Raw genomic sequence first — 22,635 nt, forward strand, 5'->3', positions numbered from 1 at the left:
GATTTAATGACACAGACCTTGAATAAGAGTTAATTCCTGTACCTTCCTTACTCAGTCAAGGAGCCCATCATAACCAGATTTTTAATTTAAAAGTTCTAAAATGTATGCAGTATTTTGTGTAAACATGTTCTTTTTGGAAAAGGGAGTACTCAGAAGGTATTCATAAATTCCTGAATTAAAGAAACACAACCTTAAACTAGCAATTCAGCACTAACTTTGTCCATATTGAAATTGATTTCATAGTAAAGTTTAGAACCCAATTATAATCAGCATAACATATAAACAACTCACATAGGTTCATCAGAAAGTGACATACCTGCCAAAAGGTCCATCATGCATTAAATTTTGCTTCTGGATAGAGAGCAGATGACAGATAGATAGATAGATAGATAGATAGATAGATAGATAGATGGATACATAGGTAGATATATAGACAGACAGATACATAGCAGATACTTTTTAAGTCATTAAATTCACACATCAACGTCAACTGTTACCTTTAATTGAGGTCTGTAATTTCATTCAAAATCAGAAAATGCTTTGTAGCATAGGAAGGTGTGGTTGCCTAGTCAGAAGGTAGTTATGCTGCCAGCTCACAGGTGGGCAGTTCAAATACACAAGCTGCTTCAAGAAAAAAGATGGGCAATCTCTTCTAGTGCAATTTACAACCTCTGAAATGATTCTGGAGGTTAGTCTATTAGTCAGCTCTCAAGTTGACTATACTGACTGAGGATTTTCAAAATATATAAATTTTACATTGCCTTATGGCTTCTGAGAGTCAAATAATAATTATATCACACATATTGTGAATAATGTAAAAAAATAAACAATTATTTCACACACATCATTGTGAAAATCTCCATATTCTCTCTCTCATGTAATTAAGAAAATCCTCAACTCTTTGTGATCAAGTCAGGATCATCTCCTAGGTGACCTTCCAGTGGGTTCCCAAGGCTGTACATTGCATGAAAGGAGATTATATATCCTTCTCTGGAGGAGTTGCCAGTAGATTTGAACTTCTATGTCACTAGGGCCCAGCACCAACACCCCACAATAATGACACATTTACAATCCACACTCTCATTTAACTTACCGTTGTATCCATCTTGGTTGAGGTCTCCTAAGTGTGCAATAGCACTACCAAATCTCCCGAAAACTTCCGTGCCCGAGAGGACCTGGGGGTCTCTGAAGACAAGAGCATTTGCTTGCAAATACAGGTAAACTTGCCCAACTTCTTTAGGATTACTCTCAAATTCACGTTCCATGAAGAGAGGCGCCCCAATCAGTATGTCATCCATTCTGTGGGGGACAAAGACAGAAATGAGTAAACCAAAAAGCTGAAGACTCTTTTTGGTACAATATTTTAAAAAGAAAACACAAAAACATATTGTTACATTCACACATTTCCTATTTGCAGTTTTAAAATTTTCTTTTCCAAGGGAAATTTTGCAGTTCCCATATTTCTTTCATTGCCTCGCTAGGCCTAAGGAGTTCATTGTTGTAAGAAAAGAAGAGTGGTCCAATTATTATATTACAACTTTTAACAAACCTAAAAATTAGGGTTTTTAAAGAAAACACAGATCACTTACCCCCTTTTTTCAGTTTTACAGTGCATTTCTAAAAATTGTAGGAACACAAGCATATAAAATTGACCTAAATAAGTTTTTCTAAAAGTAGATTAGAGTTTGTCTAAAACTGACAGAAATCTACATTTAAGTTATTCCGTTTTCTGCACAAAATAACTTTAAGCATAACCAGACACTTGCAATAATCCACAAAAGAACCTAAAGTAGAAACAAATACTCATTTGACTTCCATGGCATTGTGGATTAGGGAATATGCTGAAATTTGCCAAGTAATTAAATAAGTATCTTTAATCTAAAAGGAGGAGATGCAAACAATTACTGAGAACCAGAAATTTCCTTGAAAACCTGTGTGGGCTACAGAGACACTTCACCATCACTGGGACCCAACTTTGTTGTCTACATCTCTCTTTCTTTGTGCTTAACTACTGTTTATTTTCCTGCATAAGTGAATGGCTAGCCCTCAATAATGAAGCTACAATGTTTTACGTCTTGTGATGTGTGATTTCAAAAATGCAATGATGGCTATTAGGTCTCCTCTGCCTCCAGTTGATTTGCAAGGGAAGTAAAAAATATCACTCACCTAACTATACAACCAAATGAGCTAGGAAGAATTATACAAGTGACTCAAACAAAAAGCTGAGATCCCAGACAAAGGGGCAGATACATGTTTGGTGGAGATGATGAAAGGCTCCTTGGAGATGGTGACTTGGGTAGAAAAACTCTAAAAGGGTCTAGAAATAGGCTCTCCAGCTGGCTTTGCTGAGAATCAAGGCAATGCAATATCAGTTAATGGTCCAGGTGGGCTTGATTTCCCTCTCTCCCCCTCTCTCCCCACACTGGCAGAAAGCATTGGACCAAGAACTCATTGTCATTGAATCAGATTTGACTCACAGCTGACTCTCCAGTGGATTTCCAATAGTGTAAATTGGGAGAGAGGAGATGAATTCAAACTGCTAGGGGGGTTTGACCTTTGGGTTAGCAACCCAGCACCCTATGGACTGTACCACCTAAGCTCTCTAGACATTAAATAAACGGTATACATTATGAAGGTTTTTGGCTACTGTTGTTATGCGTCAACGAGTAGCTCGTGACTCATGTTGATGTTGTTATGTGCTGTTGAGTCACCTGCGATTCATAACGACCCTATGTATAACAGCCCTAAACCCTACTCTATTCTTTGCCAATCTTATTGTCTCCAACACACCTACCCCCATTACCCCAGTCACTGTATCAATCCAAGTCATCAAGGGTCTTTTTCTCCTGTGCTTGTCTCTCCACCCTCCCAAACATGACGTCCCTCTCCAAGGACTGGTCCTTCCTTGCAACATGTCCAAAGTATGTCAGATGAAGCTTCAGAATCCTTGTTTCCAAGGAGCAGCCTGGCTTCACCCTCTCCAGGATGAACCTGTTTGTTCGCTTAGCATTCCATAGTATATTCAATACTCTTCTCCAGCACCAAAGCTCAAAGGCATCAATTCTCCTTCTATCCTCCCTAGTCATTGTCCAGCTCTCTGATGTATAGCAAGTAATTGCAAAGACCGTGGCTGGTATCAGGTGTACCTCAGTCTCCAGACTGACATTGTTACTCTTCAGTACTTTGGAGAGGTCTCTAACAGCAGACTTTCCCAGTGCAATTCATCTTTTAATTTCATGGCTGCTGGTACCAACAATGTTGATTGCAGAGCCAAGCAAACTGAAGTTGTCAACAATCTCATTTTCTTCATCATCCATCATGATGCTGCCAATTGGCCCAGTAGTGAGAATCTTTGTTTTCATCATGTTGAGCTTCAATCCATATTGAAGACTCAGTTTTAGCAAGCAGGGTTGTGTAGCAACCCTACATACAACAGCCTGAATCCTGCTCTATTCTTTGCCAACTTTACTGTCTCTGAAACATCTACCTTATTACCCCAGTCTCTGTATCAATCCATCTCATCGATAGTCTCCCTCTCTTTCTCCATCCCTCCACTCTTCCAAGCATGATCTCACTACAAGGACTGGTCCCTCCTTGCAACATGCCCAAAGTATGTCAAATGAAGCCTCAGAACACTTGCCTTCAAGAGGAGCTTGCCTTCACACTCTCCAGGATGAACCTGTTTGTTGTCCTAGCAGTCCATGGTGTATTCAACACTTTTCTCCAGCACCACAGCTCAAAGTCATCAATTCCCCCTTTCTATTTTCCCTAGTCATTGTTCAGCTCTCTGACACATAGCAAGAAATGTGAAGACTATGGCCTTGATAGGACACATCTTAGTCTCCAGACTGACATTGTTGCTCTTCAGTACTCTGGAGAGGCCCGCTGACTTTCCTAATGTGATTAATTTCTTGATTTCTTGCCTGCTGGTACCAAAAGTGTTGGTTATGGAACCAAGCAAACTAAAACTGTTAACAATTTCAATCTCTTCACCATCTATCATAATGCTGCCAACCTGCCCAGTGGTGAGAATCTTTGTTTTCTTGATGTTGAGCCTCAATCCATATTGAAGGCTGAAGTCCTTAATCGTCTGCAGCAAGCACTTCAGCAAGCAGGGCTGTGTCATCTGCACACCACAGGTTGTTGATGAGTCTTCCTCCAATCCTGATGCTGCATTCTTCTTCATAGAGCCCAGCCTCCTGGATGATCTGTTCTGTGTGTAGATTGAAAAGTATAGAGACAGAATACATCCCTGGCTTACATCCTTCCCAATTTTGAACCATGTAGTGTCTCCTTGCTTTGTTCTGATGATTGCTTCCTGGTCCAAGCATAGGTTTCACATAAGCACTATCAAATGTTCTGAGATTCCTATCCTGGCTAGTCATTTGAAAAAATAATACATTGTCTTAATAATTTCTGAGCAATTCATGCAGAAATAGTTTCTATTTTAAAAGCAAATGCATTTGCTTTCACTCTTAGGTATCAGGAGCTAAAACCAAGGTGAGACATAACATTTGATAGTCTGAAGCCAACAGCTACTTCCAGAATCAACTCTTAAATTTCTGGCAAAAGTAGGGACATTGAGAATAGCAGCTTATGTCCTTTTTACTTACCAAAGCAGTTAAGAAAAGAGTAAGTAACTATGGCCTAGAAATACTGGAGGATCTGTTATTTCATTCCTAATATTCCAAAACACAGATTGCTAACTTTGGGTAAATGCTTTTTATCTTCTAAAAGTATTTCAGTTACATTTTTCTTTTCCTTTTTGATATAAAGTTTGTTCCCCTTGGTTTTGTCATCTTCCTATGTTTCAGCTTGAGACAAAAGCAGGGGTTGGGGCCTTTCTAGCCTCTGATCTTGGACAAGCTCTAGTTGCCTCTGTCAGAGCTAAAAGGCTTTAATTAAACATGTAAAGCACATGTTCTTGATTTATAGCTTCAAATGTTAAAACTAAGACAGTTAAAATCACTGGTTCTCTATTGCAAAGATTTAACAACCAATATTCTCATTCTATAAAGAAGGAACCATGAAAAAACAAAGCATTACCTTCAAGTCAGATGACACCGTATGATACAGAGTAGAACTGTGCTTTATAATATTTTCAATGAGTGTGATCTTTTTAAATCAGATTTCCAAATCTTTGTTCTATGGCATCTCTGGGTGGGTTCCAACTGTCAGTTTTATGATTAGTGGCCCAGCACTTATTCATTTATCACCCAGGAAGTCTACCACCACTGCTGTGGAGTTGGTTTCAAACTCAGGTTTCAAATCCTCCATCAGGTTTCTGAGGCTGTAAATCTTTATGAAAGGAAACTGTCCATCTTACTCCCAAGGAATGACTGGTGGATTTGAACTGACAATCTTTTGGTTAGCAGACCAACACATTATGCACTATGCCACCAAAGCTACAGAAAATAATTTCTTGATCTATAAGGGTATAAACACAGATCTGGCTGACCCAATTGGCTTACTCCATTCCTCAGTGCCAACAACAAAGATTTTGGACTGTCTATTGTGGAAGATTAGTACATTCATAAAACCATTGGGTACTTGCATTATGATAAAACCTTAATATATCTTCTTAGAATAACATTTCTCTGGATACTTAGGTGTAAGTCTTATAAAATGTTATAAACCAAAAGAGAAAAAAAAAGAAAGCAAGAAAGGTATTTATTATTAATTTTAAAATATATTCTCTCAAAGTTTGAGATACAGTGGCTGTTTTGGATTGAACTGGTTTGCAAAATATATTGTACTTTGTTGTTGTTATTAAGTGCCGTTGATTCGTAGATGACTCATAGAGACTCTGTCAATGAAAGATCTGAGCACTGTTCATAGAGTTTCCAGAGGCAAGCCATTTCACAATTGGATGTCACTCCTGCTTCCAAGCTTGATTAATCAAGAAGCTCCATCAAACACTGTCCACCATGGGTAACAACTATCCCTTTCAGCACATCAGTGTCACAGTGTTTAGCATCACAGCAACCATGAATTACCTCTGTACAGCAATGCACAGACCAGTGCTATACCACCTTGAAGAATGTGGCAAATAAAACCCAACTTAAACCGGGCATCTGTGCTGCAGATTAAAATCACCCACCTTGGGCTTGGTAGCATAACTTTCTGTCCACTAGGCCAACATAGCTCTCTCTATGTTGTCATTGTTATTGTTGTTAAGTGTTGTCGAGTCATAGATGACTTATAGTGACCCCATTTCTACTTTAGCATAATTATTTTATATTACCACCATCACGTAAGACTCACAAAACATGATATTGTTTAGGTTGGTGTTTTGAAATCTAGCATTTGCAATTCATTAGTGGATTGTGAATTTAACTTAGTGGGTCGTGACCAGCAATTTCTAAGAAGTAAAATAGTATACAATAGAAATTATCATATTATAATACAGGTAAATGTTTCATGAAATTTTTATTTCATTTGTGTGTGTGGACCGGTTTGCAAACTTAAATATATTTATTATTATGGACCATAGGTAAAAAAATGGTTGAAAATAACTGGAGCCAGTTACGCTGTTACTGTTGCCAGATACCATTGAATAGGGTCCAACTCACACTGCTCAGTCCTACACCATCCCCAGAATTATTGTGATGTGTGGATTCACTGTTGCAGCCACTGGGTCAATATTTCTCACAGACAATTTTTCTCTTTTCTTGATGATCTTCTACCAAGACTGATGGGGATTTTCCCCAGGGACCAGCCCTTCTTAACAACATACCAAAGATATATGAGATAAAGTCCTGTTATCATTGCTTCTAAGAGGTACTATGGCTTTAATTCTTTCAAGATAAACTTGTTCTTCAAGATAAAATTGTTGTTGCCAGATGTTGTTGAATCATTACAATTCATCACAACCCTGTGAACAACAGATTTGAACATTGACTTATCCTGCACCATCCTCACAATCACTGACACATTTTCACCCATTCTTATAGTTGTTACTATTCATCTTGTTGAAGGTCTTACTATCTCTCATACTTTACCTTTCCCAGTAAGATGTGCTTTTTCCCAAGGAAAGGTACCTCTTGACAACATGCCCAAAGTATGTGAGATGATGTTTCACCATCCTTTCCACTAAGGAGCATCCTTTTTGCCCTTGCACCAAGACAGAATTCTTTGTTCTTTTGGCAGTTCATAAGATATTCAGTACTTTTCACCAAGACTAAAACATCAATTCTTCTTTGGTCATCTTTTGATCATCTTTATATGTCGTCCAATTTTCAAATGCATAGGACCAACTGAAAAGACTATGATTTGGATCAGGTGCACCACAGTCTTTAAATTGACATCTTTGCTCCTTAGTACTATATAGAAGTCCTTGACAACAGATTTTCCCAATGCAAGACTTCTTTTGATTTCTTGACTACTATTATCATGGGTGTTAATTATTGATCCATGTAAAATCAAATTGTTGACAAATTATATATTTCTTCTATCTATCATGAGGTTGCCTGTTGGTTTAGTGGTGAGGATTTTTGTTTCCTGATGCTAATATGTAACCCATATTTAAGGCTGTAGTCCTTGACCTTCCTCAGTAAAATTTTCAGCTTTTCTTGATTTTCTGTAAGCAAGGCTGTGTCATCAACATAACTCAAGTTGTTGATAAGTCTTCCTCCAATTCGGATACTATATTCTAATTCACATAGTCCAGCTTATTGAATAATTTGCTCAGTTTACAGATTGAATAGGCATGGAGAAAGAATACAACCCGGACACATAATTTTCCTGATTTTAAACTATGCAGTATTCCCTTGTTCTGTTTGGACAACTGCTTCTTGATTTTTGTGGAGGCTTTGGATGGATACAAGTAAGTTTCCTAGGATTTCCCTTCTTCTCATTGACATGTAAAAGTTGTTAATATTTGTTCTTCTGGTAGTCCATGGCTGTTCAATATTCAAGAATATTTAATAATCTTAGCCAACACATTTCAAAATTTACTTGCTAAATCCTTTTATAAACTCAACCTAAGATTGAAATCTACAAATATTTATTAATAAGAGTATTTATCACTGACCTTCTGCTAAGTAGTTGTGCAGCAGGTTGTGTATCATTCTCAGAAGACTTTTATTAAAAAAAATCTCAGAACAGAATTATTATGAAGAAATAATACTAATGATATTTGTTCTCTAAAACTTTTCTATGCTTAGGATATAATAGTGGTTTGGATGAGATAGAAGTAGACCTGGACACAGGTGAAGAATGAGCTGCAGCTTGAGGGAGGCAGCAAATGAACTGGGAGAGGCCCCTCTTAGTGCTGATTTCCTTCCAGGAGGCAAGGTCAAGTTCTGAGCCTGGACCTGAGCCCTGGAGTGGCGTGGTGCATTTGGAGAGAGTAGGGCAAGAATCCAGAGCCGAAAGCCCCAGCCGGTGGGTGAGTCATGCAGAGGAGTGCTGGGCTGTGTTTTGACTAGGGCACCTGCCCTCACTCCTATAGGCAGTACCTGGTAGTCACAGCCCTTTGCCGGGCCATTGCAAGGGACTCAGTGCATGCACCCTGGTCCTTGTGTGTAAAACAGGCCTTGCCGACTTAAAATGACTGCATGAGACATGCAAAGTGTGACTAGCACATCCATTTTCAATGGGGGTGATGGGGTAGAATGAAATCATTAGTGATTTCCACCTACTCAGATCAAATGATGTATTTGCATTGGACAAATCTATCATAAGCAACCTCTTTACAGTATTAACATGCAAAAGTGTCACTCTGACAATCAAGCCATGGACTTTTTTCATCTTCTCATGTGCCTGTGGAAGTTGGATGGTGGGAAAGGAAGAACTGATCTATTTCAACCATGATGTTGGCAAAGAACCTTGAATATTCTCTGGACTCCCAGAAGATCTAACAGGTCTGTCAGAAGAAATACAACCAGCAAGTTGTGACAAGGACACATTTGTGTGTTTACTACAGACACCGTACAGCCCACAAACCTTCCATTACTTAGTAACTAACCCTTTACAGAAGCAGTTTGCTGACCTCTGACTCTTAGGTGCCCTCAAGTTCACTGAGACTCAGAGCGATCTCATGAACAACAGATTGAAATCTTCCCCCTAACCTATGTCATCCTTACAGACTCTATCAAGTCCGTTGTTAAAGTCACTGGGTCAGTTAATCTCCTTGAGAGTCTTTTACTAAGTCTTTACTTTTGTTTTATTGAATTTTTTTCATTGTTATCATTAATTTTAATGAAAATTTACTGAGAAAAAAAAGTAGGACGTATTCATAAGCTTTATTTTATGTGAAATTTCTAATGCTTAAGCAGAATTTTCTTTTAATCTTTGTAAGGTATCCATATAGGCTTTATTCTTATCTCTTTTTATGTCTAAATATACTGCTAGGCTCAATTCTTCTTCTTCACACATTTATTTTAAATATTTTCTTTAAAAGCAAAGAAAGGACTTATAGTGAAGAGAGGGTAAGCAAACTTTCTTATAGGAATATTTATCATGAAGAATCAGAATACCAGTTGCCTTTAGTTAAGTACATGCTTATCTTCAGGTTTAACATATAAACCTTAATATGTTTCTTTTTCCCCCAGTAGTATGCCTTGTACCCTAATGTTTAAAACTAGGATGGAGTATGCAGTTACTTATGAAAAAAGATAAAAAGTATAGACTGGGTATCAGAATTGACAGCCTAATCAATGTAGGTGTTTAAGGACAGCCAATTATTAATTACATACAGAAACTCATCTAATTTATGTTCTGTTCACACTTTGGTTTTCACTTTTTTTTTTTGAAACCAAGTCTAACAGATTTTCTACTAAATTCAAATTAACGATACAGTCTTGACAAGTTAACACACTTCGACTAAATGTAAGGGAGAAAAAAGCCCAGCTTAAAACATAGTTACTTAAATCTACTTTCCTTCAAGTACATTTTCTTTCAATTGTCTCAAGTTAACCATGGTCTTCTGGGACAACTCAGTCAATTGTCATAAAGATTATGTTCCCTGCCCTCGATGGCTGAGTAGCATCTGGGGTCTTAAAAACTTGTGAGAGGCCATGTAAGATATAACCACTAGCCTCTTCTGATTTTAAGAAAAGAGAATAAAGAAAATCAAAGATCCAAAGAATAAGAAACTAGTCCATAAGATTAACAGACCACAACAAACATGCGCTCTTCTAGTCTCACACCAGTGCTGGTTGGTTTCCTGCTACCAGTATAAACAACTCACATATGTTAATCAGAAGGGTGATACACAGGGACAAAATAGGAAGTTTTAGATGGAATGGGAGGAACATGTGAACCAAAACTCAAATTCAAAAAAAAGAACAGACTTACTGTCATGAAAGAGACTAGAAGGATTTTTAGAAAGATCACTGTAAGATGGCATCCTAAAATGGAAGTGAAAAACCATTTTCAACCATATTTATAAATAAGCATCAGGAATATGCACCTTTAAACAATCAGCTACAGGAGACAAAAGGATGTTTTATGCATAAACAAAGATGAGAAGGCAGGGAGAGGTAGGGAAGCTAGATCAATAGAAATGGAACAACCAGAATGGAAAGATTGAAAATGCTGATACACTAAGAAAATCATTGCCAAAAGTTTTTAAAAATACTTTAAAAAAATGTTGAACAGAATATAGCAAGGTTTCAATCTGTTTTTCAAGTCATAGTCACTTTGTATCCGTCACTATGAGTCATAGCCAATTCAACAATGCAAAACAACAATAATAGTCAGTAAACATTGATCACTCAGAGAAATTGAGATTTAACTTCCATTTTAAGCTAAAATTTCTAATTTTCAAACAATCCTTTTTTAAAGGCTTACCTTTTAAATGTTTTTTTCTTTTAATCCCTGGTCCTGAATTGATGTACACAGTGACTCAGTGTAGGATTAAGACTATCAGTTGTTTAGTTGATTGTTCATGGTTCAGAGTGAAGGCTCCTTTGTGGGGCTGAACTGGACTTGAACATTCCTTACCCCAGCCAGAAGATAATTGGTATGATTATGCATGAGGTTACCTAGTGAACATTTTTAGGTCATCTTTATCATCCTATCATCCCCTCAATATACTTTCAAAAGGAAAACAGGGCCCTTCCAAGTGCCTTGTTTCAATGTCATTAAACAAATGAGTAAACTGGTGAAAATTTCCCCCAATTATTTTACATTTGAAAACTATAATCCTTGGATATTATAAGTGCACACCAAACATTTTGACCAAACAATATGTGTACATCTTACTCAATATATTTTGAAGGTAAACAGACTAACAAAACCAACTTGAGTTTCATTATTTTAAACCAGTGTTGCAAACAAAGTCTGTGAAAATTCTGGTGGGAAATTTGGACAGACATGTTAGAAACAAATGAAAGTGGTATTTTTTATTATGTATCTAAGCAAGCAAATCTAGCTGGTGGTGTTTTTCTTTTTTTTTTTTTTATTATGTATCTAAGCAAGCAAATCTAGCTGGTGGTGTTTTTCTTTTTGTTATTTTTTTAACATGGCATTTGGATTCTGTGGAACATTATGCAAAAATGATTGGAACAGGACATCAACAGAGAATTACCAGAAGTCCAGGCTGGGTTTAGAAGGGGTTGTGGTACTAAGGATACTGTGGCTAATATTAGATTGATCTTGGTTGAAAGCAGGGAGTATCAGAGGAATGTATATCTGTGTTACATTGATTATGCAAAGGTGTTTGACTGTGTGGATCACAACAAACTGTGGCTGACTCTGAGAAGAATGGGAATCCCAGAACACTTGATAGTGCTAATGTGAAACCTATACTTGGATCAGAAGGCAGTTACCAGAACAGGGTAGAGAAACACTGCACGGTTCAAAATTGGGAAGGGTGTACACCAGGGATGTGTCCTATCTCCATACCTTTTAAACCTATATGCAGAACAGATTATCCAGGAGGCTGGGCTCTATGAAGAGAGTTGTGGCATCAGGATTGGTGGAAGATCTATTAACAATCTGCATTATGCAGATGATACAACCCTGCTTGCTGAAACTGAAGAGGACCTGAAGTGCTTGCTGTAGAAGGTCAAGGACTGCAGCCTTCAATATGAATTGAGGCTCAATATCAAGAAGACAAAGATTCTCAGCATTGGGCCAATTTGCAGCATCAGAATCAATGGGGAAAAGATTGAGAGTGTTAACAGCTTTCGTTTGCTTGGCTCCATGGTCAATACTCTTGGCACCAGCAGCCAGGAAATTAATAAACATATTGCGATGGGAAAGTCTGCTGTTAGGGACTTCTCCAAAGTACTGAAGAGCAATGGTGTCACTCTGGAGACTAAGGTGTGCCTTATACCGGCCATGGTCTTTGCAATCACTTGCGTCAGAGAGTTTAACAATGACTAGGGAGGACAGAAGGAGAATTGATGTCTTTGAGCTCTGGTGCTGGAGAAGAGTATTGAATATACCATGGACTGCTAAGAAAACAAATTCACCCTGGAGAGGGTTAAACCAGGCTGCTCCTTGGAGGCAAGGATTCTGAGGCTTCGTCTGACATACTTTGGACATGTAGCAAGAAAGGACCAGTCCTTGGAGAGAGACATCATGCTTAGGAGGCTAGAGGGACAGCGCAGGAGGGGAAGACCCTCTATGAGGTGGATTGATTCAGTGACTGGTGTAATGGGGGTGGGTGTGTCGGAGACAGTGAGACTGGCACAGGACAGAGCAGGGGTTAGGGCTGTTGTACATAGGATCACTATGAATCGCAGGTGACTTGATGGCACATAACAACAGCAACAACATGCTGTATTAGAAATTCACAAAAATACAATTTCATCGACAGACATATTCCACATTGAATATAGCCTCTTCTAGGCCAAAAGGATGAGATGTAAATAGATCTTTTGTAGTTAGATAACTGGGAGTATTTTAAGTATTTTGTTATACTTTATTGTTGTGTGCCCTTGAGTTGGAACCAACCCACAGCTGACCTCCAGCAGGGTTTCAGAGGCAGTAAATTGTACAGGAGGAGATTTTTCATTCTTCTCCCTCACAGTAACCCTACAGGATAGAGTAGAACTATTCGATGGGACAGTTTTCCAGACTAAAATCTGTATAGGACACGTCATCAGGTCTTTTCCAGGAAAAAAAAAAGCTGAAACTCAACCTTTTTGGTTATTAGCCACTCACTTAACTATTGTGCCACTTTGGGTCACTAATAATTCCTTAAATGATACGTGCTGAGAAAATGAAAGAGAATGCTGTGAATTAAAAACAAATCAATATTTTTAGATTTATGAATTCCATAAAATTATTTATTAACCATAATTAATATCTCTTTAAAATACAATATACCAGTGTGGCTATTTTAAATTTAATCAAACAAGCAGATTTTTCTTATATGTCATGCCACAAAAACTATTTATAGCTGATTTTCTTTCCTTTTTTAATTGGTCAGAGCATCATTTTAGATATTTTAAAGTTCTATGGATGAAAGAAACTTTGAAGGATGATTTAACATTTTTAAAGTATAAGCAAGCAAAGTTTTACACAAATAATGGAAATTAATCAAGTCCACACCTAATAATTCCTTTAAAAGAATGTAGATTATCACCAACAATCAAAACAAAATTAAAAAAATATTTGGGAACAGAGTTTTATATGCAACACACACACACACACGCACACACACACACACTATCCTTTTACCACAATTCTTATTTAAGGTTACTATTTTGTTGTTGTTACTTGTTTTCATTGATTAATACAGTGATTATCACAAATTGTTATGTGCCATTGAGTTGCTTGTGACTCATAGTGACTCTATATACAATAGCCCTGAATCCTTCTCTATCTTATGTCAACCTTATTGTCTCTGACACACCTACCCTCATTATCCCAGTCACTGAATCAATCCATCTCATTGATGGTCTTCTTCTCTTGCACCCTTCCAAGTACAATGTCTCTCTCCAAGGAGTGGTCCCTCTTTGCAACATGCTCAGAGTATGTTAGATGAAGCCTCAGAATCCTTGTCTCCAAGGAGCAGCCTGGTTTCACCCTCTCCAGGATGAACACGTTTATTCTCCTGGAAGTCCATGCATGGTATATTCAATACTCTTCTCCAGCACCACAGCTCAAAGGCATCAATTCTCTGTCATCCCTAGTTATTGTCCAGCTTTCTGATGCATAGCAAGCAATTGTGAAGACTATGGCCTGGATCAGGTGCACCTTAATCACAAATCATCACCTTTTTTTTTAAAAAAAAAATCTCAGCTTTTAAAAAGCAAATGAGGATCATTGACAAAAGTTTATAATTACTAATTGAACATTCCCAGTAAAGATTATAAAGCTTGAAGACTAAAGTTATAGTTTCTCCTGGTAGATATTTTACAGTTTAGGAGAACATTCTCTGCAAATAGTGGAAAATATGAATAAAGTAAGTCAGCAGAATGTCTGGGTGCTAAACATTATTCTCCTCTAATTAGCTTGTCATCATGCCAGTTTCCTCAGATAAGGAGCTCTGGTGGTAGAGTACATAGCATGTTATTGTTTGTTAAGGGCCCTTGAGTCAAGTATGACTCATATTGACCCTATGCACAAAAGACCTGAACCCTGTGCTATAACTATTTTTGTTTTGTTATGTGCCTAGAGTTTCCAAAGACATGTTCTTTAGGGAGTGGATGTCACTCCTGCTTGCAAGCCTGTCTCAATCCGGGAGCTCTACCAAACACTGTCCACCTTGGGTAAACTTTGTGGCATTTGACACACCAGTGGCACAGCATTCAGTAACACAGCAACCCAAAGTTTCCTCAGTTTAGCAAATTGACAGACCAGTGTTGTACCACTTAGTCTAAACACAATTAGCACCAAGCCCATGGGCAGCAGGCTCAAGGGTCCAACCATATTTACATACAAAGGCTCACCCACCAGATCCTGGTTGACTCTAAACAAGAGGCTTCCAGCCCACAGCTCATTTTTAAAAGCTTAATCCAACAAATCCAATCAGCTCATACAGGATTGTAAAAACAAAACAAAAAACAATAAACCCAAACAAAAAAAAAAAAACCACCCCAAACAAACAGTCCACACCTAACCCTCAACCAAAACAAGGGAACCCACCTTCTAGAATCAAACCACTTCACAGATGAGCCTCTAAACTGGAGACATACTTGGGGCTCAACCATCTTTTAAATACAAAGGCCAACTCTGCTAATTAAAAGGTCATCACTTTGAATTTCTGTGGGAGAAAGATGGGCACATTTCCTCATGTAAAGATTTACAGTCTTGGAAAACTGTGTCACTGTAAGTTGAACTCAATTTAGTGGTAGTGAGTTTCTTCAAATAACTTCATGACGTTATAGTGCAGATATTCTAAGTTATTAATCTTGATAAACTGAAGGCACATTGGGAGAAAATACTTCATTCTGTTGCAGCTCTAGAGCCCTAGTAGGTAAAGAGCTGTGCTTCCAACTCAAAGGTAGAAAAAAGCAAAAGCATCAGCTGCTCTGAGGAAGAAAGATAGGCAATCTCCTCCTATGCAGTTTCAAAGCTCTGAAAACCCATTGAAAAGTCAAGCATAAGTCTATATTGACCCCACAGCAATGAACTGAACTATTGAATAGCTTTATTAACCTACTGCCAATGAGTTATTTGTAATTCATAGTGACTCTCCAATGGTTTTCCCAAGACTGTGAATCTTTATGGTCAGAGACTGACCATCATTCTCAACATATACAAACCCTCAAAATTGGACCAGTGAACAATATCATGATATATGGAGAAAATATTGAAGTTGTCATTTTGTTTTTAGGTGCTATCAAGTTGAGAACTACTCACAACAACGCTGTGAACAACAGATTTGAACCCTGTTGGAGTGTCAGAACTCTTGAAAATTGGCTTTTATAGCCACTGTCTTGGTCTCCAGCTAGTTTAACTGGGGACACATGGTTTTGCAAATGATCAACGGCTGTGTGGCCAATATAACAGAGAATTTTCCACACTGAGAAGGGGTAGTGATGATGGTTGAGAGAGTGTGAAGAGACTGTGTGGCAAGGTGTAACCAGAGGAACCCTGGGGATAAAGGCCACAGTTAAAGGTTTTGCTTGCCAAATGACTGAAGGAAAAGCTGACTTATAACTGCTCTGATATTAAGTTTGCTGGGTAACTGAGGAAACGAGAAGCTTCTTGTATTTGTGCTATTGAACTGAAACGTGACTTTCACCAATTGAGGACTTGTACTCTCTTAGGCTGGCTTGGGCCTGCTGGACTAAACCTGGACATGGGTTGTGAGTTATTCTTTGCCTCAACTCTTCAATGTGTTTCCTTAATAAACCTCACAATTGTGAGTAAAATATGTGAGTCTTCAATGAACATTGGACCAAATGATTGGTAAAAATAGGTGTAGGATCATGTGAGATGGCATGTCTGACTGTGTAGGTACTCACATGGTGCTATGGATATTACAGATGGCAATAGATCCCCTTCAGGAAGTGGTCTGACTGTGTAGGTACTCACATGGTGCTATGGATATTACAGATGGCAATAGATCCCCTTCAGGAAGTGGGCAGAAGTCAAACTTGGTCACAAGTTGTATCAGCTCCTTTTGCACCTGTCCTACTCTGTGGAATCCTCATCTCTGATACACTTAAGCCCACTGCTGAAGGCACTGTGTGAATCTATCTGATTGAAGATATTCCTTTCTTTTGCTGACACTCCACCTTTCCAAGCATGATCTCCCTTGTCCTTAGAAAAGATGCTCTTAACAACATGCCCAAAGTATGTAAGGCAAAGCTTTATTATCTTTACCTCCAAACTGCATTCTGACTGCACTTTTTCCAAGATACATCTGTTTGCTCTTTTGGCAGTCCATGGGATATTCAGTACTCTTCTCCAACACCACAGCTCATAAATAAAATCCCCACAACTAGACCAATTAACAATATAATGACAAATGGAAAAAAGTATTGAAGTTGTCAAGTATTTCCCCTTAATTGGATCCACATTCAACACTTACGGAAGCAGCAGTAAAGAACTCAAGTAATGTATTGCAATAGGCATATTTGCCATTAAGGACCTGTTTAATGTGTAAAAGAGTAAGCATGTCATTTTAAAGACTAAAGTATACCTGACCTAAGCCATACTATTTTCAATTGCATAAAATACATATGAAAGTTGGACAATGAATAAGAAACCTGAAGAAATGATGCCTTTGGATTGTAATGCTGGCAAAGAATACTGAATATAACATAAGCTTAAAAAAAAATCCAAACAAATCTCTCTAGAAAGTAGCACAGCCTGAGTGCTCCTTAGAAGTGAGGATGATAGACTTTGTCTCACTTATTTTGGTAATGTTATGAGGAGTAGTCTGACCTTGCAGAAGGAGAACATAATAGGTAGAGTAGAAAATTATTCAAAAAGAGGAAATCTCTCATTTCGGTGGCTCACATGGTACAGCAGAGATTGTGAGGATGGCACAGGAACAGTCAGTGCTTATTCCTGCTGTACATAGGGTTGTTAAGAGCCAGAGCCAACTCAATGGCATCTAATAATAACAAAATATGAAGACCAAGTCTATAAAACCTATGAAAATTTTATTTGAGATAGGGGCTTGCATTCACTGCAAAATTCCACAGAGGGTATCATGTAGAAATCTTAGGTTCTCTAGTTGAAATCTTGTCAGAATCTGAGAGTAATAAAAATACTTCTCTAAATGAGGTGGTATCATGACATGAGGCCACCAGTGCAGAGTTCCCTGCCAGCAAGTTCAGAAAAGTTTCCACACATGTGATTTCCTTTCTCCCTTTATTCTGATGCTTTCTGAGGCAAAGTTTTCCAGGTTCTACTCTGAAGCGATTTTGTCTTGGTCATGCAGTTGGTAAGTACTTAGCTACTAACCAAACGGTTGCCAGTTTGAACCCTAAGGCAGCTGTTCAGGAGAAAGAACTAATGACCTGTGACAGTCGAGAAAAACCTATGAGTCCACTCTACTCTGCTATATGGAGTCACAGAGTTGGAATTGATTCAGAGGCATCCAACAACATTTCTGGGATTTAAGTTTGTCTCTGTGTTCATATAATTATTTGCCTTTGCCCTCGAGATGAATAGCCCATCTAGGTTGGTGGAGATAATTGTTTGCAGATCTCCACCTTGTGATTAAGACCTAATCTACTAACAAAAGATTCCATAATTCCCCTATTTTTATGCATTTGAAAGTCAAGCATTCCAATAGTTATTTCTAGAAACCTTGGTGCTGTAAATATTATCACTAATTATTATCATTATTACAATGATGTCAGACTTCAATTTAAGTTTTATATTTTTATCTGGGATAAATGTTAATACCTTCCCTGACTAATCTCAACTGCTTCCAGAGCATATTAATTTATACATAGGCCATTGAATTTACATAGAATTTAAGTAATTAAAAGCAGCAAGTTACATGCACACTGGGATCCTATGAGAACTTTTAAGATGGGCTATATTAAAAATGGAAATATGCTTCAATGCAATATATAAAAAAGAGAAATTCTGCCTAATAATAAAAAAATTATATTCAGGGAAATGCTTAAGAACATCAAGAGAGAACAGACAAATTATCACTGGAAAATTCCTACGTTTCTTATAACCATATTGTTTTGATCAGGAAGAAACAAATGAGGTTCTTTTTGCTTTGTTTTTAGCATGGTAAAAAACAGACTATAAATGTTGTCACAAAGCATTGCTGTATACTAGAGTATGTTTCTAGGAAGGAGATAGTGCCCTGAAGGGCATATTGTGAAATCCAGGAAAGCTGAAAGGAATCCAGAGAGGACAGACCTGTGGCCAGAAACTCATTGAGTTCATCTGTGCTATAAAACGCTGTGTGGCTCTCAGGGGAAAAGTCACAGAGGTTGCATGTCACTGTCACTGGGAAATGTGTCTATCTATAACTGAAAGGCCACTCTTGGGGGGGGGGTTTGTTTTAAGAATGAGATCACTAAATCTGGACAGCATGCCATATTTCAACCTCAAGTCATTCTTTTATTGTTAAATTGACAAAAAGCATCAGTAACAAATACTGCCTATTCATGTTGGAAATTTTGAATGCTAATCCTCATTGTTACATTATTTTGACAAATCAGACACTGAAAATGAAAGCAACTTGGTGATCATCTAAGGTCAACTACTGATCTCTCCCTGTTCAGAACAAACAGGAAGGAACAAAGGAAAAGACACACAGAAACAGTCCAAAGACTAGCTTTTCTGAGCTTGAAACCAGAAGAACTAGACTGTTCTTAGCTACCCAGTGGACAGCTCCAAAAGAGAGCACAGTTGAAGATACTTGACAGAGTAGGTGACTAAAAAGGTTGTGTTGTTGTTGTTTGGTGCCCTCGAGTCGTAGATGACTCACAGTGACCCTATGAACGAACAGCCTGAGCACTGTTCTTACATAGAGTTTCTGGGGGCAAGCCATTTCGGAAGTGGATGCCACTCCTGCTTCCAGGCTTGTTTTAGTCGGGAAGCTCCAGCCAACACTGTCCACCATGGGTACCCATTACCACGATTGGCACATCACTGTCACAGTCTTCAGCATCACAGCAACTACGAGTTTCCCTCTGCACAGCAACACAGAGAGCAGTGCTATACCACCTAGAAGAATGTGTGACAGGAAAACAATTTGAACCTGGCTGAGGGCCACAGGCCCAAGGGCCCTTTGGGTTTAAGGCCGCCTCCTGCCTCAAACCCTAGGCCAAGCCTGGCTTGCCTTGCTCCCAAGGACAGAGCAAACCTGCACGTCAAACACATGCCTGGAAAAGCACTTGACTCCAAAAGCTTGCCATGATTCCTGTGCTCACACCACCATGCTCCTGGCAAGGAGAAGTTCCCAAGGACTAAAAAGGTAGGATTCAAAATCACAAATATGGCCAGGCTTTCTGGTCTGCCAGAGATCAGTGGAAGCACTAATGCTATGGCCCTTAGCCACTCTTCAGGTCTGGATCAAAACTCACTCTTGTGGCTCAACTTATACCAAAATAATACATAGGTAAAATGTATAATAACATCAGAGAATTACTTACTCTGTAGAACGATCAACTATACAACAGCAAAAGGGTAGCATTTACCTAGGGATAAAGTTCAGAAGGCCGGAAGGGGTAGAATGTTTCATGGAACCAGGAATCATAGGGATGAAGTCAGAATGAATAGTTCCATTGGAGATATTGTAATTAAGTATAAACACCCAAAATACGTATGAGTGGTTGAAGGGAAAAACAATTTGCCCTGTAAATTTTTATTCAAATTAAAATTATTTTTTCTTTTTTAATTGGTTTTCATTCAGTCATTCATATACATTTTGTTTCTTAACAATAATTGCTATTGTATAATGTCACGTTTAAGGGAGACCAAAGAATTACTGATGCCTTTGAGTCATGGTGCTGGAGAAGAGTATTGAATAGCATGGATTGCAAAGAGAACAAACAGTTGTATTCTGGAGAGGATGAAACCAAGCTGCTCCTTGGAGGCAAAAGTTTTGAGATTCCATCTCATACTGTGGGCATGTTGCCAGGAGAGACCAGTCCCTGGAGAGGACATCATGCTTTGAGGGTAGAGGGACAGTGCAGGAGAGGAAGACTCTAGATGAGATGGACTGATGCAGTAAAGGAGGTAATATGGGGGTAGGTGTGCCAGAGACAGTGAAACTGGCTCAGGTTAGGGCAGGGTTTAGAGGGTACGTACATAGGATCACAATGAGTCAAAAATGACTCAATGGCACATAACAACAAAAATGCCACAATTTACAATGCCTTATGGGAACCTCCATCTTCCCAGGTAATCGAAGACACAAAAACCGCGCGACATTCGTTCTGGCAGGCTGCTCAGAGGAGGGGTTAGGCATCCGACTAGCTGAAGTTGGGCAGCTTAGAGGCCAGTCTCAGACCCCACAGGCCCCTCCCATCTTCCCAGGTAATCGAAGATGCAAAAACCATGCGACATTCGTTCCGGCCCTCGGGCCTGCGGCTCTCAGGCCAAGAAAAGCCTATCTACACACAAGTTCTACAGGATGCATCACCTTTGCTCAGGAAACATTACGACTAAACTTCAGAGACATTGATCCCAACATAAGGAACTACCATTAGCTGATGTGTTTGGAATCACAGAAGCCATGGAAGCTTCATATATAAGTTATTAGATGGAGGGCTGGTCAAGGGGAGATAGATGTGAAGGGAGGGGTAGAAGTGGATGGGTATCCTGGTGGATGGTTTAGCAGGGAAATAAGTGGGTAAAGATGCGTGTGAGAAAGGCAGGGACAACACTGACACTAAAGTTAACTCCGCAATAAGGGATATACCTTTAACTTGCTGGTCTGTCTGATACTTCTCTAAATCTGAACATTCACATTGAGACAGACTAGAAAGAAGGATTGGCCATCCACTTCTGAAATAGCAGGCCTCTGAAAACCCTATGTACAACAGAACATAGATAAACTTTACCTTATTATCTTTTCCTTTTCCCTATCCTCCTTCCCCTTTCCTATTCTATCAGTTACGCATATCCTGTTCCAGATTGTTAACTGTAATGAATACATTGTTCATTCATTCTAGATTGCTCTTCCCTTTCCCTATTCACTGCCTTTGAAAACCACTTGGAGAGTCAGCAATGAGTTGGTTCTGACTGAAGGGCATACAACAAAAATAACAACAATTTACTTCGGCCTTAACGCTTTTGTCTAGCTACATTATGTGGGATTTCTTAAACTCAAGTGGAAGAGGTGAGGTTGAGCAGTGGTTTCTGGAGGGCAATAGCCATCCTGATTTGGATAGTGTTCCCCAAGAGGGGAAGACCAATATACAGGTCCTTCACAAAACATTGCCATTCCATGGGACATTATATGGTTACAACACCTAACATTTACTAAAACGAGACTCACATAAAATCAAGAAAGTGGCAGGCTGTCTCAGTCATTATGAAAAAACAAAATAATACTTCTCCTAAAAAAAACCAAACCAAAAAAACACCAACCAACCAACCCAATAAACACCCCAGATAGAAAAAACCAGAAAACGTATGTTAATGTGGAGTTATATGAACAGTGACAGAGATGCAAGTGACTGAAGAAACAATGAAAACCATTAAAAGAGAAAATATCACAGAGATAAAAATCCAGAAGAAATATATTGATGAAAAAGCAATGTAAATAGCTACAGAAGAAAATGCAAAAGATAAAAAAGAATTCAAACTATGGATAAAGAAGTATAAGAACTTTAAAAAATCATCACAAGACAGAGAGGGTATAGCCAATACAGGTTTGGAAATAAAAGAATAGCATGACATGCAATCCAGAATATTATGACAGAAATGGCAGAAGTATCTAACATGCTGGTGGGACTGAAAAAGTAGAACTGAAGAGATGGAACAGAGAGTCAGTACGCTGAAAAACAAGACCCTCATTGGAAATGTATTAGAAGAAAAATCAGAGATGAGACATTAAAAAACCAACAACAACAACAAAACATTAGAATCATGTGTGATGACATCAAAAGGAACAACATACTTATGATTGGAATCCAGAACATGGGTGTGATAGGGAAGTGAAAGAAAATTGTGGAAGAAGTACTAGAAAAAAACTACCCAGGACTGAGAAAAACTGGATGAAATATGTTTACGGCATTGAAGTCTATGGGGGAGAGAATAGTCTAAAAGTATTATATTTTAGGGCATTATTTTTATCAT

General features: G+C 38.5%; 1 protein-coding gene across 2 annotated transcripts in view; it reads right to left on the reverse strand.

Moving 5' to 3' along the window:
• The window catches only part of ITGA8 (integrin, alpha 8), a 312,225-nt gene that overhangs the window by 186,781 nt on the left and 102,809 nt on the right, over positions 1–22,635 (reverse strand). For both annotated transcript variants that reach the window (XM_006894290.1, XM_006894291.1), the window contains one exon: positions 1,094–1,299. In XM_006894290.1, the coding sequence (XP_006894352.1) occupies positions 1,094–1,299 (206 nt within the window). The remainder of the gene's footprint in view (positions 1–1,093; positions 1,300–22,635) is intronic.

This window comes from Elephantulus edwardii, unplaced genomic scaffold, assembly GCF_000299155.1.
Source record: "Elephantulus edwardii isolate Elephantulus edwardi_28Jun2011 unplaced genomic scaffold, EleEdw1.0 scaffold00139, whole genome shotgun sequence".
In the NCBI taxonomy this organism is placed as follows: Eukaryota; Metazoa; Chordata; class Mammalia; order Macroscelidea; family Macroscelididae; genus Elephantulus; species Elephantulus edwardii.